Here is an 18953-nt window from a genome sequence, read left to right as displayed (position 1 = left end):
ATCAACAAAACGTTCCACTCGCCCCACCTTACCCTAATTTCCATGATTTAAAAAAATCTCAATCTTCACTCGAGTCTACTGATCTAAAAAAATTCATATGTATTGAAATTTCTCTGGCTCGTCAATATTCTAAAATGATAAGCATCAATTTCGCGCCATTTCAATGTTCGTAACACCATAAGAAATTTACAAAGTTGGAGAAAAAAATGGGCCGATAGAGCGGAAACACTACGTCGTGAGACAATTTTTCGAAATGTCAAGAATAATTTGCAGTAAAATTTGAAAATGATTGCCTCGGTTCCATTGATCTCTGAAATTCCATAATTCACTAGATCGCGGAAAAGCATGTTTGGTGTACATGGCAGATGAAGCAAGAGATTCATGATCGTAATGTCGAAATAACGAAAGACTCGATGCGCCGCCTCCCTCCACTCAAAGCTACCCGATGATTCTTCCAAACCACGAATATGTCATTCGCCTCGAGTTATTTGGCACGGAGAAAAGGAGAGAAATATCTCAGACGGCAGATCAGCCTCGAGCAATAAAAATTTCTTCACGTCTGTTTGCCTCTGCGATCGGATAAAGAACAATAAAATGTGACAGCGAGCAAATTTCGAAAAATCGATGACAGGACCTGGAGCACCTATTGTGAAACATTCTGAGGAGAAAAAAAAAACAGCAATTTAATTTAATCGGGGTGAAGAATGTCCTTTTTAGATCCACTTCTCATTTCACTTTCTTCATTTGGTGAATGGAGAACGGAGAATGAATGAACATAATCACAAAAAAAAGAATGGACTTTCACAGTCTAACTAGTCGTAATTAAGCTAGACTTTTGTGTATGAATGTAGGAATATCATCTCTAGACCTTTCACGTGAACCCATGAAAGCTGGGACTCCAGGAAATATGAACATATGACTCGGCAATATGAACGGAAGAAGAAAACAGTAGCGAAGTGGAAAAACAGTTGAGTTTTTGAGGAATATTTCCGAATCTAAGGGAGATAGCGAAATTTTTGTTATAACCTTTTTTGTAGAGCCGATTGAGAGCTACAACAAATGCCATTACGAAAATTTCGCTATCTCCTTTAGATTCGAAAATATTCCTCAAAAACTCAACTGGGAGGTAAGTCGACTTGAACCGTTTTACCACTTCGCTACTGAATTCAAGAACGATCCTCCTTTCTTGAGATCATCATGAGATGAAAGATTATCAATGTCATTCCGGGTGAGTAGTTCTTGAGATAATCATAAAAAATTTTGCACCTGATGGAATACATTTTTGGTGAAATAATTCAATAGCGAAGTGGTAAAGCGGTTTTTCAAGAATGTCTCCGAATCTAAAGGAGATAACGAAATTTTCGTAATAACCTTTTTTCTAGAGCAATTTGAGTGCTACAAAAAAGGTCTTAACGAAAATTTAGCTATCTCCCTTAGATTCCGAGGTATTCGCTAAAAACTGGCGAATAGTCAAAATCGACTTGAACCGTTTTACCACTTCGCTACCGAATTGGTTAAGGAGAGAGAATCCAAGTGTGTAACGTATTTCTTAGCTGTCCTTAGGGGGTGTTGACTCCAAGATCTACGGCCATGGTAATTTTTACTATTTAATTCTCTCCGTGTGGAAACATCCAGAACTGAACAGATTCCTGAAAAATTCAATTATGAACGTGTTTACATACACCCACAACATAGTAATTTTACTTTCTCCAGACATCAGCTTATCTGCTCAAGTAATCCCCGACGTGATCCTCGTCGACAGTGTTTATACCCGTGACAAAAGGCCCCTCAACCTTTCATTCAACATTTTGGCTATTGTAACGACCCACTTCCGCTAAACATTATACCGACACGTCCACACAATGCCATCAGCGTGTCCCATTCTTTATTTTCCACCGCTTGTGACACCGATGATCGAGTCGCTCGAGAGCATTCAGAAAATTGATATGTGTCCTAAATTGCCGATAATGGCCTCTCAAATGGAACTGCTCCAGGGAAAATATAATCTAATGGCCTAATGATACGAATCACGAGGCGGAATTTATCAAAATTGTCCACGTTCCCGAGAAAGATGTCTTCAATTTTTGTACGAAATAAAATGAGCAATAAAATGTAAGAAAAATGCATGAAGGACTCAATTTACTTTCTCATCATATTTTTCCCATCCGTGTCCATTTTATTCCTCGAGCGATGAATTTCATTTTATCACCTCCCGTAACACTTTCCACATTTGGTTTTCCTTTCATTCGGAAGAGGGTAATCGATTCACGATGAAGACGAATTTTATTATCAACCGGTTTCGGTATTCCAATGTCTTACAGAACACGGCTCAACCGGAAATCTCACGGAGAAAGTCAAAGGACGCGACCGCGTGCGCAATTAGTTCCTCTTCCCCCCAAAGGCGTCTTGCGAAGAGGTATTGAATTGTGCAGGTGGATAAATTAAGTCGGAAATATACGAATAAAGAATGGTGGTTTTTTTTTCTTTGAATTTTAATTTGCTATGAACTTTCCATTGTAGAGATGAGTACAGGCTAGTCTGACGACGTGTAGCTTCATGTGATAGAATTGATTATCATTAAATTTTTTTCTGCAATTTTCGAAAGTGAAAATATCTAACGGCATCATTGTGTTTCTAACTATTCCAGTAAGTAGACGATTCTTGGTAATGTCGTACGTTGTTTTACGAAGCAAATATCCAATTCATCAGTAAAAATATATTGACAATGTTATGACGAAAGTGTTTTCTTTCATCTTTTCATCCGAAATTACATTATAAATAGGAATTTGTTATTACATATAATTATTCACGAGTATTCTTGCGATTCACTACTGAATTCAATCTCAGAACCAATTGAATATAACATCAACCACGAAGAAATATCTAACATCATAATTCAATTCAATCCATAAACCTTGCTCTCGTCTCCTTGCATCATCAATTCCAATTTTCCTCCCCTCAATCCCAAAATAAATGAACAAATTGTGTAAGCTGCATTATTCCATCTCCGCCTGATGCTCCTCACATACACAATTAATAAAATCATAACGTAATCACATTATTCTCATTACGAAACAAATCGTCATAGGTATTTTCACAACAGTAACAAACAAAAAAATATGATGAATGTTTGAGATAAACGAGGAATAAGAAAATGTGAGTCATAACAATCTAAGGAGGAAGGAGAGCTAGTGAAAAATTTCGACTTCCGTTTTATTAAAAACGTGCGAAGAAAAAAAGATGAGCAACTTTAGAATACACGTCGTGGGACATTGAAACTCCCACAGGCGGTAGACGCGCAATTATGCCGCGTTATGAGACCACATTTAGCTCGCATTCTATTACATTCTCTCTTACTCCTACCCACCTGCAGGCCTCACCGAGTGATGCACCGTGTAATTGTTACATCGTGTGCTCTCATTCGTGTAACAGTTGTTTTACTGGATTTTGATGATTTTTTGCACTCGATGGAGTACTAGTTACTTCACACGTACGCTTTTCGGTCATGAGTGAATGAGTTGAGGAGTTTAATTTATGAAGTTTAATGAGCACTTGACATTTAACTACGGACGATGATGGAGTTATGGGGATAACACGCGGGAAAAAATTTAATTGAAAAACCTAGCGATTTCGCTAGGCGATTCTAGTGAACTTTTCTGTTAGTTTTTGGCCGATTCTGTGGAAATGTTCAATAGAAAATATTTTGTAGAAAAAGTCAGTAAAATGCGATTTTTCTGGACAATTAATTCTACTGAGATATCATTTATAGAATTTCTTCGGCTCAATTTTTTGAGTTTCATTCATTCTATTTTTCGTTTTTTTCATCGAGAAACTCTAACAAAAAAAATTAAAAAATTTGACTCGAAGAAATGTTATTGAAAATATCTGAATACAATAAGTTGAATAGAACAGTCGAATTCTATTGACTTTTTCTATAGAAACATTTCAATAGAATCGGCCAAAAACTAACAGAAAGTTCAATAGAAATCCGATAGAATTGTCTAGCGAATTCACTAGGTTTTTCCATAAATTTTTTTCGCGCGTGTAATTATTGAAATATTCTGGTGATCGCAATTAATAGCTTAGGTTTCACTCGCAGAACAAAACAGGATTAGTGAGATAAAAAAAACCATGACTATTTGATTTTCAATATTTTGTTAAACTTTGAATTATTCCAGTTTTAAATTATAGCACTGAGATGATACGAAAAAAAAACTATTATTGGAAGCACATTTCTAATTTATTAGGAAAAATAACTATATTATATGCAATGCAACAGCAATTCTCCACTTGTTTTAATCGTAACGAATTAGAACAATATTTAGTCCCGTCTTCGTCTCCAGTATAACCACCCGATTGTTGAAAATCACTCATTCATTCACTCCTCATTCATTCTATTCAATTGAAGCCCTTCTCCATCGAATTTACAGTCGCTGAAGCGAGGATGAGTCTCACCTTGATATTGGCTCATAATGAAGATATTTCGTGGATTGGAAAACACTTTCAGTGTCAGAGGTGTCATCAACAATAACAATTCCATCCGCTGATCGTCACGGAAGACACTTAGCCCTCATTCTTATGAATATGCATAATATAATAGAGTGATTCGTCCGCATTGAAACAATTCATCGAGTTATCATCGTATAATAATGATCCTTGAATGTATGACCTTTCCGATCGATCGGTGAAGTCAGCGGATTCTCGTCTGTGCTACATTCAAATGCCATTCGTTCTTCTATTATATCGATACGTTAATCAAGGAGTCGTATTAGTTGACGGAGTTTGATAACGAGGAGGAATTATGTTTTAACGCGGGATTAGGAGTGACTGGGGCAAAATGGGACCCCCCTGTTTTTTTGTTTTTCAATGAGACCAATGAGTCCACAATTTTTTTTTATGTAACGTCTTTTAGAAAATCAGATAAGTAGGAAAATACGTTTTCGAAGAAAAAAAAAGAACTTCTATCTAAGGCAATTTCTAATCGCAGTTATGAGCCATATTCTAGCTTTTACGGGAATGAGAAAATTTGTTGTCTCGTCCAGATATTTCATCTTATAGTTGTGAATTTTTGTAAGTTCGTCATAATTCGATTTTTTTTGTACAGTTGAAAATTTTTTACCTGTCAATTTCCGATACATTTTCAGGGAAATTTTATCACATTTTAGTTTCACTACAATTTCAAGGAATTTGGTCATTAAGTAAGCTGAGGGTTAAGTCGACTTAAATCGCTGCACCGCTTTGCTACTGATTTTCATACATATTTAGTGAAGAATAAAGTCGGGGAAGTCCCGGTGAAGTTGGCGCATCTCTCACCACTCCAGAATGTCACTAGCGCCATCGAGTGAACACTTTTTGAATTGCGTTCGTAGGAAACTGCTTTATCGAGGGAAGAAATTTGTAGTCTGATTTGATTTTTAATTTTTCATTGAAATATAAAATTCGGAGAAATACACTGTTGCCGCATTTTGTCTTCCTTTTTCTTTGTCCTATCTGCTTTGATCTATTGAAGGGTGCCTTTGTTCCATTCATTTCGTGGCTGGTACAGCTAGTATGAGGGTGTGATTCTCCCAGTCATTTCTTCTATTCATCGATCAAATTTATCAATAAATCGATAATGAGTGGCTGTGAGATTCCAGCGGAATGCCTCAATGATCCACAATTCATGAATCATTTCGTGGCTACGATGTGCAGTGAAATTGTGAAAAAGGAGAAGATAGTCGCAGGTGAGGATCAACTGAATTCACATATTTTATTCCATCATTCCATGAAAATTGTCTTATCCAAAACTTTCATGTGAATTTAATCAATTTTTCTTCGAAGATGGCATCGTCACCATAAACAAAATTAAACAGAATATCGAGAAGGGTAAGGAGGAGAGACAAATGCTGAAGGAGATGATTGAGGCTAAGAAAATGAGGATAGCTCTTCTGAAACCCACATTAGAGAAGTAAAAGTGTCAATTGATTATTCGTTTTCCTGCCTCAGAAATTGTTAACTTCCAATGTTCGATTGAATATTCCGCAGTTTGACTCTACGTGAGGCTCAATTGACAATGACTTTGGCTCTGGTCACAGCAAAGCTCGATGACAAATCGTTGAGGGCGAAGGCGGACATTGAGCAGTTCAAGAAAATCGTGCAATTGTATAAAACGACATGTGAAAAACGTCGGGTAAATTATTTCATTTTTATGCTCCGATAATTTCCCAATAAATTAATGAAACGATTGATGAATTACTGAACTACACTGTCTCAAACAAGTCTTACTTGTGCCAAAATAAATAGTTTGTTAAAAATGATCAAAATACGATTTTTTGGGCCAAGCATACGAATCGCTGTATCTCAAAAACTACTGGATCGATCGAGCTGAAATTTTGCCCAAATGTACTCCCAAACAATAACAATTATGAGCCAAAATTTAAGTTTTTTATCTATCACTTTAGTTCATTTTTGTAAAAATTGATTAAAAAATTTCCAGAATTTTTAACGCGCATCTCGACGTTTCAGGACATTCTAAGTCATTTCCAAACAGTTTCAAAGCAAAAATCAACATTAAATTTTCTTTGTCTTATGAGACGAACGTTTGATATTCACTTGTGTACGCAGGCTGAATATGAAGCAATGGTCCCTCTCGCTGCCAAAAGACACCAGGCGAAAATTGAGCTCCAGTTGGTGGAAGTCAAAGAGATGGTATTGGCTCAGAAGAAAGAGGAGCTCATAAAACTGAAGAGGAAGAAACGAGAGATTGACGAGAGACGAATGCAGGTGATGCTCGTGGAGGTGCTGACCATCGCCAACGAGAGGGCCACAATGCAACATAAATTGAAGGCAATGGACGAAGAGCATGCAAAGCTTCTGGAGGAATTGCAAGCATTGAAGCTACAAGTGAGTACCAGAATGCACGTACGAAAAGTTTTCGTAGAAAAATCTAGCGGATTCGCTATAAAATTCTATTGGATTTCCATTGGAGATTTCAAATATTTTATCAATTAGAATTGTATCAATAAAAATTACTCAGCCTAAATTGTCTAAGTTACGTTGATTGATTCTTTTAATAAGAAGAGAAAAAATGGAATGGCTAATTTAGGAGATATTGAAGTTTGAATCTCAATCTATTTTCTTGAATATCTCAAAAACTACTAAACTGATTTCAATATTTCTTTTTTCAAAATATTCGTCTCGATGTTTCGATCTATTTCAATCAATAATAATATGCATACCTGTTCATACAAAGTTTCTCAGATATTTCCATTTTTCGGTTTTCGCTGAATATCCTTGTTAGCACTCTCACTTTTGCAAAAATCTATTAGGGGTTTTCTTGCACAACTTACTGAGTCAGTAAGCTCGCTCACCATCATACGCTCGCTGTCCCCCGCTTGTTCTTTTCACTGAACTTCCAAAATTCATCCCAGTTTTCAATTTTTTTTTCTAAATCGCAAATTCTTCATTTTCATTGATCGACAATTATCATCTTCTCTATATTCCTCTCAGAAAGAGAGAATGGTGAAACAGAAAGAAGAGGAGGAGAGAGCGAGGCAGAGAGCCCGACAAATGATGCCACCGCCGAGATTGGACATGTCTGTACTGAGCACATTCTGTCGAAGCTCAACTACTGAACCACCAATCCTTCAAAGGGAATCAGTAATTGGCACTTCAACTGACTCAGTTGACTCAGGTATAAATTATGCAATTTAAATTGGTTCGATAAGTTCATTCATAAACAATAATGAACAATAATTTGCAGTAGTTTAAGAATACCAGTGTACATTGGCCCTAGAGAAAGAATTATTCGCTGTGTTTTATATTTAATTTTTTCACGAGTGTATTGGCCTGTTCACCCTACCTCCCAGAACATTTAGAGTCATCATTGTTCTTTATTGTGATGGATCATAATTAATTATCACTGATTGATTTTGTCTAGATAATCAGTCAATAAATACAGCGATACTCGAGAGAATGTGTAGGGATGAAGACCAACTGATGGACGTATGCGAAGAGGATGACAATGAGCTGATAATGCCCGACCCCCTAGCAAGGTCCATCTCAATGATTTACAGCAATCGAGGTCTTCAAGACCGCAAGAGTCAGGAAGATATCGGGGGAATTGAAGTATTGGAGAGGTCCTACAGTCAATTGTCCCTCGAGAAAGAGGACGATAATTTCGCTTCTAACAATTCTCCAATCGATTCCCCAATCAAACCTCCCATTGAAGTTCAGGTGATTGTTCAGCCTCCAAACGCGGAGGACTCCCCCGTTCACAAGTCTTCGTCGCTCCTCAAGGCTCAATCCGTCCAACGTAAGACTGAGGAAATAGTGGATAAGTCAGAAGGTGAACCAGAAGAGAAAAAATCTAAAGTTGATAGCATTGACGAGAAGAAGCAGCAGAAGAAAAAATCAGCATTGGAGAATCGTGATAAACAGCCTCGTCAGCTCCCGACAATAAAATCCGTTGAGAAGATCACTCGACCTGTCGCTTTTGCAGCTAAACCCCTAGTTGCTGAAGTCACTCCTACGCTCTCAACTTTATTCTCCCCAACACACTATGCACCGAGTTGCTGTCCGAGTATTGACGATTCAGATGTTGAGATTGATACTAATCTTGATGATACCCCAGGTAAAGGTTTTTGGTTTTGAGATATTTGCACGATTTTTTTCAGAAGGAAAGAATTGGTGAAAAATGTCTCGTGACCCTGCACGAAAGAATTTTATTTACAAAATCCGGCGAATACGCTAGTCAATTTTATTGGATTTCTACTTTTGAGAAATTTTCCCGCTTTTCTGCGGATATTTTTTTCAGTACAAAGAATGTCTAATGGAAACTATCTTGTAGAAAAAAATCAGTAGAATTTGATTGTTCTGTGTGACGTTGTTTATTGAAACATCTTCTATATAGTTCTCGACATAAATTGTCCATGTTTTTTACTCAATTTTTATCTCCTCGCATTGACAAAGTCAAAGAGAAACATTTGAGCTGAGAAATTTCGATAGAAAATATTTCAATACAGAGGCTTTGTAATCGGTGATTTCGACAATGCTCTAATTTTCTCTAGAAATGACGTAGAAAGTCATGAAGTATCCATGTATCCATGCATTATCATTTCATTTCGCAGCTCTACCAAATCAATACTTCTCACCACCTCCAGCCCTCGAGTCCGGCGAGTCCTTCTTATCCGAAATCTCAATGTTCAGATCTGCCCCTATCAATGCCGATTTTAATCAACAGCAGCAATCCACAAATACAGGTAAATATTCCAAGAAGAAAACATTTGAGTAACGAAGCGGTAAATGGTTCAAGCAGATTTTGACTAGTGGCCAGTTTTCACTGAATATCTGGGAATCTAAGAGATAGCAAAATTTTTATTAAGACTATTTGAAGCGAAGCTAAATCTCCATAAATTCGTAGTCGAGTAACTCGGCCAACTCCGAACATCTCCGTGACCCTTCGGGTCAACGAACACGGGTCAGCGCGGCACCCGGAACAAAGAGTCAGTTGTGTATCAGACATGATTCAGTAAAGACCAAATCATCGCACTGTTCATGAGAAAAATTAAGAAATTCCTCGTACGTCAAAAATATTTTCGTAAACATGAAAATGTGATGAATAACTGATCTTCATTGTTTCAGCTTTTGCAGGCACTGGCTTCATGAATATGTTTCAACCACAATCGAAAGGTTTCTTCTAGAAAAAATCAAACCAGTTATTTCTTACAATTCCTCTGTTTATGTCCACTTTCCTCCTAGTTAGTTACCATTACATTTCTCGAAAGCCAGAGGGCATTATGAATTACTTATCACTATGAGTTTCTTAAGACAATTAATGAGTCAAGCGTTGTTACCGAACATAATTTACGTCGACGAAACCTATTTCATGTCAATTTACGGGTTTTTATTCATGTATTTAGTTTTTTTACGCTTTTCCTGTAATAGACCATGAGGCAGAAAAATGTATTACAATTAGTTTCTGCGCTTCGACGCAGTACAGTGATCGATTCGTAACGAAGTGGGTGAGAGCAGAGGATTACTTCAGAACAAATCTGCAAATCAGTTTATAGTCTTATGATTTTTTTTTCATTAATCCATCCATTACCAAAATAATTACACAATTGGTAAAGATTTAATATTCAATGATGATATTCTGAATCAATCAATGATGATGATACAATCTGTTCTTCGCTGAATTATTCTGAAATAAGTCAGAATAACAAAAATCGGGGTTTTCTTGCAGAAGATCTATGAAAAAAATTTCTCCTGACAGTTTTTTTTCCTCGTACGCTCCTTTTTTTAAATTAATTTCTGTTAGTTACCGAAGTATCTTCACAATGAGTCATTTTAGAAAATGATATCATAAGATCATTTGTCTAGAGAATTCCTAACTGAATAGTTTCCAAGATATTGGAAAAACGATTTATATGTAAATTCTTCGACTTTTACCACTTCACCACGAAAATCGATCGATCAATGACAGAAAAAAGATGTTTCCTAAAAAAAATTGAATAAAAATAGTCGATTTCTTCTCATTATTGTGAATAGTATCTTCCATATCCAAACCGTCCATTCCTCGTGTTGGATACAATCTGATTGCATCCAACGACTGCATCTCCCCTCGTTCCGTCGAGACAGGTACAGACAGCAATGTGACGACGTGCCTCACACCTGGCATTGGGTGCACACTCCTTTCCGGTGCAGGGATTTTGACAGAAGTAGTCAATGCATGCCTTATTGTCTGGGCATTCGCTGTCTGTCTGGCATTCACCTCTTCGGCAGCTTATGAGGGCATTCCCAGTGTATCCGGTGGGACATGTGCAGACTGGACGTTCTTTTCCGGTGTTATCATGACCAGGGGTGCAGATTGCGTGTTCTCCGCAGGGGTTCGGTTGACAAAGATCCTCTGGATATGAAGGAAAAATTGTTTTCAAATTTTTCAATTAAATTTTGTGAGAAAAATTGAGATGAATTCACGAATAATTAACGTTTTTTGAATGACCTTTTGCAGAATATTATTTTCTTTCAACGTTTTTTCCTATGAACTAATAATGTAAAATGTTCAAAGTTCCGAAAACCTCATTTTTCTTACACGAAATTGATTTTTGCTCAAATTTTCAATAAGGACAATTTTTTTGACGATTCCGAAGAAATTAATTTTAGGATGGAAAATTGATTGATGATGAATTATTGATTAGAGAGATCGTAGTCTTCAAAACTTATAATTTTTCTGCTATTTTATGGATCCTTTTTGTTCACTTTTTCCAAATATTTCTTAACAGTTTAAAATAGAGAATCAAAGGTGGACTATCAATCCTCAAATAATAAAATTATTGCAAAATGTTCCCTCAACCTAGGGCCAAATGGGAATTGAACGGAAATTCTGATTTTTAACTGGCAATATTGAAAAGAATATCAACAAAAAAAGTCAATGAATTAGAATTTTTTTGAAGTAGTGTAAACACAGCTAGATTTTAAGGATATCCAAGTCCTTTGGCTCTTTTTCTTCCAAAGAAACGCTTTTCTACTTTTGTAATCGTACGTCATAGCTTTCATTTGAACCGTTAGAAAATATTTTCAAAAACCTGAAAGAAAATCGGTAATTTCGCTGTTTTTACCTGGTGTGAATGGTCGGCAACTGATGAATGGGTTTCCAGTCATGTCCCTTGGACAACTGCAGACTGGGGTAATTCCTCGGAGCTCACAATTGGCGTTGGTTCCACAGGCACCGGTACAGGGATTTGCACACTTCTGGTACAGGCAGGCTGGCTTACTAGCGGGGCATTCAGAGTGACTTGTGCACTCTGGGTAGCATTTAGTGTAAGGATTACCTTGCCAGTTCTAAATCAAAACATTGCAATAAGATAAGCAACATCAATCAATATTTAAAAAGGAATACAATTTTAAGTGTTGGAATGCAATCCCAATTTTAAATATTTTGAAATTGCACGGGTGCTATCAAAAAATGCGCGGGTGCGAAATTTTATCCTGACGCATAATTAATTTTACCCTTCCAGCCCAATAATTGGTAAATTTTACCCTACTGGTATAGTAATTTTTACTCTACCGACACGGTAATTTTTATTTTTATCACGATAAAATTTCTCTGATGTAGAATAAAATTTGACCACCACATATTAATTTTTACTAAATTTCGGGATAGAAAGAAGAAACGATGACTCATGATACACTTTTACAGAACGGTAGGATAATTTTTATCAAAAATTTCTCTCCGTGCAATCAACTTAAATAGTAACGTGAATCATATAAAATCCTCCAAATTGTCAGGCGCACGGAGCGCGCTTTCGGTCTCGTAGGATAAAAAAAGTGCTGAAAATCAAGTTCGCTCGACGATTACATGACTTGTTCGGTAATTTTTCTCCAACTTTCATCTCCGGGTGGAACTTGAAAATTCGACTCACTTCTGGACAAGAGCACTTGGGCTGATGATTGACGACATCACAATTAGCACCATCTCCACACTTGGAGCATGGGCTCTCACACCTAAAATTAGCGGAACACGCAAGGTGATTCGAGCACTCAGCATCGCTCTCGCACTCGTGACGACATCCGGCGAGTGGTGAGCCTCGGTATCCTGGCAGACACTTGCAGACGGCCACTTCATTGACCACATCGCAGCGTGTGTTGAGTCCACAGGGACTCGGTTGACAAGGGTCAGCAATTCGGCAGGAAGTGAATGGGTCACCGGTGAAGCCTCGAGCGCAGGAGCACGTGGCCACGTGATTGATCACCTCGCAGTCGGCGTTAGCCCCACAGAAACCGGGGCAGGGGTCCACACAGTGATTACCGGCACAGGATCTGGTGCTTGGACAGTCCTCGTCGACTGGAACCGAAAATCGGTTATCCGTTTATTCCTCCACGTATGAAAAAAAAAAATTACAAAGAAACCTTGCGCTTTCTTCAAGGAATTTCATTGAATTTCTAGTAGAACTCTACGAGGATTCTGTTGTGGTATTGATAGTGTATTGAATAAATTTATTGGCTTTTAGGCCAATTGTATTATATTTTTTCCGGAGGCATTTTTGGATATGAAAGAATCAATAGATTCTTATAAAATTCCATGATAAATTCAATAGGATATCTTAGTGAAAGTGCTAGTTTTTTATTCTACAGGTTTCTATCTATCCTTAAGGCTTTGTTTACTTACTTATGCACTCAACCTTGAAACAGTGCACGAGAGGATCACCCATGTGGAGGTTCAAACACGAACAGACGGGTCTGCCATCCGTCACTGTGCACTTTGCATTTTGACCACAAGTGTGTGAAGCACAGCCGGCTGAAAAAAAAATGACAGTTACATTTTCTGCAGAAGTGAGATGATTGATCTGTAGCGGATAGGTTGTGCAGCTGACATTGGACATTCATACCGAAGTAATGGATTTTTTCACAAACTTAATTGAACAAATTCATTGAAATCAAATGCGTAATTTCCACATACTTTTGGGTGTTCTGAATAGCCCGTCGCCTTAATTATTGGAATAAACGTTCACCCGGCTGAAAAATTCGATTTTGGCGAAAGTCGAGTTTCCCCGTGAGAAAATCCAAGATCTGACACTTTGGCCCCCGGTGAAAATTTTTTTTTCTCAGTTTTCACTTTTTCCACATACTTTTGGGTGTTCTGAATAGCCCGTCGCCTAAATTATTGGAATCAACGTTCACCCGGCTAAAAAATTCGATTTTGGCGAAAGTCGACTTTCCCCCTGGAAAAACGGAAAATCTGACCCTTTGAAAATCTGAAAAAAAACACTTTTTCAGTTTTCACTTTTTCCACACACTTTTGAGCATTCTGAATAGCGCGTCGCTTAAATAGTTGGAATCAACGTTCCCCCGGCTAAAAAATTCGATTTTGGCGAAAGTCGATTTTCCCCCTGGAAAAATCCAAGATCTGACACTTCGGGCCCCGGTGAAAAAAATTTTTTTTCAGTTTTCACTTTTTCCACATACTTTTGGGTGTTCTGAATAGCCCGTCGCCTAAATTATTGGAATCAACGTTCACCCGGCTAAAACATTCTCGGCCAGTCTTCTTTTACATTTTTTCAAACAATAGTTCATTTGTAAAGTATTGTCTGAAGAGCCTTGAGTGTTCCGTAATTAGACTGTCCACCCTATTTTATCTTCGCCTAATTTTCATTAATGAACTGGTATTTGTTTAAACCCGCGTGCTCTCCAATATTATTATTGTTTATAGTGATTCACACACCCCGGTATCACCAACGATGACCATGGAGATGAATGGGATTATATCTACCAACCACCAAAACAATTAATTGATAAATGCAATCGAGTTCTCCGATTTATGATGAATGAAACATGTTTTTTGTCTTCAGTTACCTGTAGAAAGCACTCGTCCATAATGATATCTATCCGCAAACACGGAAGTCGCTGATATCGCCGCCAATAAAACTATCGTTCGGTATAATCCCATGTTTGCTGCTCAGTGTTGAAAAACGGGGAAAACAATAGATTCAATCAACGAATTTCATTGAAAAATGCAAAGTTTCAATCACTCGAAAAATCTTCAATTATCATTTACCAATGATTTACCATTTACCAATGCCCAAAAACAATCGATCTTCACTCGCCGAACAGCAAGCAGAGACTGCCAACGTTCTGGAAGAATCTTAACGAAAATATACGCAAATATGTTGATGATAAATTCCCACCAGTGACCCACGCATGGCCATGACTCAATCCCCTGAAGAGGGGAAGACCTGGTGCCACCCACGTTCCATTTGTCTGCTTTTATCCTCGAGCCAGTTACACAGTGACTCCATCCAGGATCACGTAGGCAGGTGAACCTTAATTGGTTCTCCAACGTCACTTTGATCTCACTAACCGGTCGTACACTTGTACATTATTTTCCCTTCATTTCTTGGTATTCGTTAGAACACAATTACACTTGGAATATAAATACATGTGACAACGTTTTTGTTATGCGCATGTGAACTATTGCACAATTTTCTTGTACCTAAAATGGTAATGACGTCCTTGAATCCGATGACCTCGAAACAATGAGATTCAGGTGACTTTTCGATCGTGAATTTTTTTCTGGTCAATCGAATATCCGAACGGCAAATATACTCTTTCAATTGACAATTTTTGTTTATTGAATATCGAGTGAAAATTATTCAACCATTGATGAGTCATCGTTTTCTTTATTGCCGGAACTAAAATTAGACTGAAACGCGCGCCCACAATATCCATAACAGGTAAAACGGTGGACGATCGAATCGAAATCAGTAAAATTTACTCACATCACCAGCGTCGGTTCCTTCGGATATTAAACGTTGCCCTACTGTTGAAAAAAATTTTAATTTCATGGGAAGTTCAGTAGTAATTTTGTATTAAAAAAATTGGAACTAATAAAGAAAATCACGTGAATATCATGAGAAAGAAGAAAAACTATTCACTAGATTCGGTACATTTTGAATCCTCGCACGAGTATAAGAAAAAATTTTTATTCTCCCATAAACTTATCGTTAATCCTAAGATAAAAATTACGCGAATACCTGCGGCTTCGAATTGTTTTGTTCCGTCTTTTTTTTATTGACACGTTTTTCCAGTCGCACGAAGGAACAAGAATAAAATTTCGGAAATTCCTCACCCGAAAAGCCCAGGCTCTAGGCTCAGAATTATTATGGAGTTTTAGTACGGTTGATCTCACGAATTACCATTCCGAGTTGTTTACCTTCGCTCAATCAAATCCGTTTATTCAGTTGGCACGTGATGAGTAACCTCTCGCGTTTGATGAGAAAAAAAAAGAACTCATCCGAATTCCAGAAGGTACGCGAGTCATTGAAACGGAGACTAAAGCTACAATGCATAATTAAATAGTGCGATTGAAGTATTCGGTAATCATTAGTATTACTTGCTATCTCTGACGAATTTTGAAAATTTTTACACACGACCTTGACCTTCAGATCCCCATTTGCGAGAAAAAATTGACGGGTATAACCTCCCCTCCCCCCCACGCCTTAATTTCGGAAATGATTTTCTAACGGTGCAACAGTCCCAGGCTTTGCATGGACATATGCATTTTGCTTCCAAAAAATGACTAACTCCTTATTGAAATATCACTATCATTCGTTCTCGAGGCATTTCAGTTGTCAGTAGGGCATTGTAGCAACAGTGAGCACACCTTTTATTTACCCAAGAGTGTAAATCCGTTGTTATCTCTACTCACAAATAACCAAGTTTTATTATTACTAGAACATCAACAAAAGTTGCCAGGTGTGGTAGTAATATATTCAGTGATTCATGGTCAAAATAAAATGGTAAAAATACCCATGTCGAAATCTGCATGAGTAACGTTACTATGGCCATGGGAATGGCTACTATGGAACATCGTAATAGTTATTATGGGGCATGCTAAGCACCTTACTATGTAACATAGCAGAGTTGACTATATGTGGACGTCCGCATGAAAAGGGACCACTTTGTCGATATGGAGTTATGTATACTTTGCTAATATTTATAACGTTCCCCACATTTTGAGCCCAAAATGATCCTCATAGGGTGAAAAATGACGTCGCCGGAGCTGATGAAAAAAAACACTTTAACATGAGTGTAAATGGGAGTTGCTGAGACAAAAACGTGAATATCTCGGAAACTAGAATCGACAAAGTGGTCCTTTTCGTGCGGACGTCCACATATATGTAACAGCACAGCATACTATGTAGTGTAGTAGAGCTTACTATATTACATAGTAGAGAGTACGCCTGGCATGGCTCACTATAGCGTTTTACTCATATAGAAACAGTGAACTAATAGTTATTTTCGTCAACTGCCACATCAATTTTTCTGTAATTCCGATTTCTTGCAATTTTTTCTCCACATTCATATGTGAAATTTATTAGTTGGAGGAGGTGGATATGGCATTGTTCATGCATCCATCCGTGAATTAGTATCGGTCGCCACGTTTGGATCGAGCGATTCGCCTTCAGAACGAAGGTTCCGTGTTATGTGGGTGTTCTCTATTCCGCTCTCACATTCAACTATGGGCTGTTGAATTACATTGTTGAAGAGAGAGAATGTACGGAGAAAAAATATGGGAATTTTTCTCCATAACAAACACAAATTACGGTGCTGCACAGTAAAGTGAATTCAATCTTACAACACCGGAAAAAATCTAGTGCTAGCAACACGCACGAACAAATTCAATAGAAAAACCTATCGAATTGGTTAGAAAATTCTATTGAATTTCGATTAAACTTTCTACTAGTTTTTGGCGGATTCTAGTGACATGTTCAATAGAAAAAATTCAATAGGAAAAGTTAACAGAATTCGATTTTTCTATATAACTTATAAATTCCGTTCTCATAACTGAACGCAATTTCATAAATATGTAACTCGTAAAGGGGGACCAGCAGTAGTTCAAACATCAATCGAAACTGGAGCAATCGGTATTCCAGTTGAGTTGAATATTTATTCACAATGAACCTTCAAATTTTGGTTTATATTTGAAGCACTGAAGTATGTCTAACTTCACATGCTGCAGAGCAATGAAAAACATTCGCAGTAGTTATTAGGAAATTGGAAAATGAAAATTCAATTGATTGTTTCACTGCTAATTTTAATTTTACGTTCACCTTATGATTATGCGGAGTGCCAATGTCATGTCTAAAGTGAATATTTTCGAATTTTATCCCATGAGGGGCATAACCGCGAATGTGTACCCTAATGTCTTAGAGGATTTCGTTCAACATTTTAAGATAATATCTAATCAAAGAGGTTACATTATTTTTTCTTAACCAACTCTCGATTCAGCCATTTTAACCAGGTAGATTTGACTCCAACTTTGAGCCTAACTTTGATCAGCAGAGTATCCTGAGATGAGTCTGATCAGATTCGAATTTTATCACCCGATGTCAATTTGAGCAGGGCGTAACTAGAGAAATAATTTATGAGAGTATTTAGCGTTAATATTTTGACTACTGGGCAATTCAGTAAACAACCTTTCATAAATTCTATCGTAGGTAAATTCCTCTCCATAAACATTTCGTATATTCGAGTGGCCAAAACAAGTTATTTCGAATTTGGATCTAGTCAAATATCGATAAAGTCAAATATGGGTAACACATGTGAAGGGTCGGCATTTTGACATTGATTCGATGAACTCAAAAATGTTATCATTCTCAAACTTCATCGCCCTAATTCCACAAACATGCAAGTCTAACGTGATCTGCTCATCGTTCACGACGAAAAACTATTGTCCACCCTGACCGTGTGTTGGAGGTAGATCAGTTCAGGCGAAAATATAATTCAATATTTTGATTAAGATGGACCGATGCTTATTAACGACCTGTATGGCTTCTGAAATTATTATTTTTGACAAACTTTCGTTCTTTAGAAGCCAACGGAAATTATTCATTTATTCCATTAAACTTATTTTTAAACAGATATAATATTGGAGGACTTCCTAGCCGTTAAATATTGAACGAAAATCACTATTATATTCAAAGTTAACAGTGTCGAATGAAAATGTTCCACACAATTGCACAATATTGATTCTTCACTGTTTGTGAGTTTGAATTTCTGGCGGTGTTTCGTTAATAGTACGTTGTATATAACATAATAATCTACGTTTGTACCTTCAAACACGCCAAAAAAAGGGAAGAGGGGATGAGCCATGATTTCCACATAAAAATGCCCGAGAATCATTGTAGGTATCATTTTCAACTGGAAAATGAGAGTCTATACATTTCTCGCTGTCTTGGCAGCTATCTTCATCAGCCACGTAAGTGTTTCATTTTCAATTCGTTTTGGTTCCAAATTTTTTTTAACTTCCCGATGTATATCGAGTAGTTATTGCAATAGCCCCCAGTTATTCTGCACACATGTCATGAGAAAAATTATTATTTTGAAATTTTCTCTCCATTACTCAAGACATGATGATTGAAAATGGATAAAACCAAAATGATGATTTTTCTCAAAAAGTTGAATAACTTGATGGG

General features: G+C 37.2%; 3 protein-coding genes across 5 annotated transcripts in view; 2 read left to right on the top strand and 1 right to left on the bottom strand.

The window, feature by feature from the left end:
- The first annotated feature begins 5683 nt into the window (after window positions 1-5683).
- On the top strand, window positions 5684-10454 carry LOC107041098 (paramyosin). Its single transcript, XM_015261485.2, has 8 exons — window positions 5684-5723; window positions 5821-5947; window positions 6025-6169; window positions 6604-6882; window positions 7489-7672; window positions 7919-8611; window positions 9108-9239; window positions 9622-10454. The coding sequence occupies exons 1-8, from the start codon at window positions 5684-5686 to the stop codon at window positions 9678-9680; spliced, it is 1659 nt and encodes a 552-aa protein (XP_015116971.1). The 3' UTR covers window positions 9681-10454.
- Window positions 9696-14614, bottom strand: LOC107041100 (neurogenic locus notch homolog protein 1). 3 transcript variants are annotated; one of them, XM_015261487.2, is made up of 6 exons: window positions 14534-14614; window positions 14332-14430; window positions 13148-13276; window positions 12402-12823; window positions 11598-11820; window positions 9696-10885 (listed from the first exon to the last, which is right to left on the bottom strand). In XM_015261487.2, the coding sequence occupies exons 2-6, from the start codon at window positions 14423-14425 to the stop codon at window positions 10515-10517; spliced, it is 1239 nt and encodes a 412-aa protein (XP_015116973.1). In that variant the 5' UTR covers window positions 14426-14430; window positions 14534-14614; the 3' UTR covers window positions 9696-10514. The 3 variants fall into 3 exon arrangements, with proteins under 3 accessions (XP_015116973.1, XP_015116974.1, XP_015116975.1); XM_015261488.2 differs by having other exon boundaries at window positions 14552-14601; XM_015261489.2 differs by having other exon boundaries at window positions 14545-14599.
- Window positions 14615-18661: 4047 nt separating this feature from the next.
- The window catches only part of LOC114841355 (mucin-2-like), a 4273-nt gene continuing 3981 nt past the window's right edge, over window positions 18662-18953 (top strand). The window contains exon 1 of the mRNA XM_029126309.1: window positions 18662-18736. Within this exon, the coding sequence (XP_028982142.1) occupies window positions 18686-18736 (51 nt within the window). The 5' untranslated portion in view covers window positions 18662-18685. The remainder of the gene's footprint in view (window positions 18737-18953) is intronic.

This window comes from Diachasma alloeum, unplaced genomic scaffold, assembly GCF_001412515.2.
Source record: "Diachasma alloeum isolate Michigan unplaced genomic scaffold, Dall2.0 Dall_scaffold_00354, whole genome shotgun sequence".
Classification (NCBI taxonomy): Eukaryota; Metazoa; Arthropoda; class Insecta; order Hymenoptera; family Braconidae; genus Diachasma; species Diachasma alloeum.
Note: the sequence above shows the minus strand (reverse complement) of the source record. Positions and strands in the feature narration are given on the sequence as shown.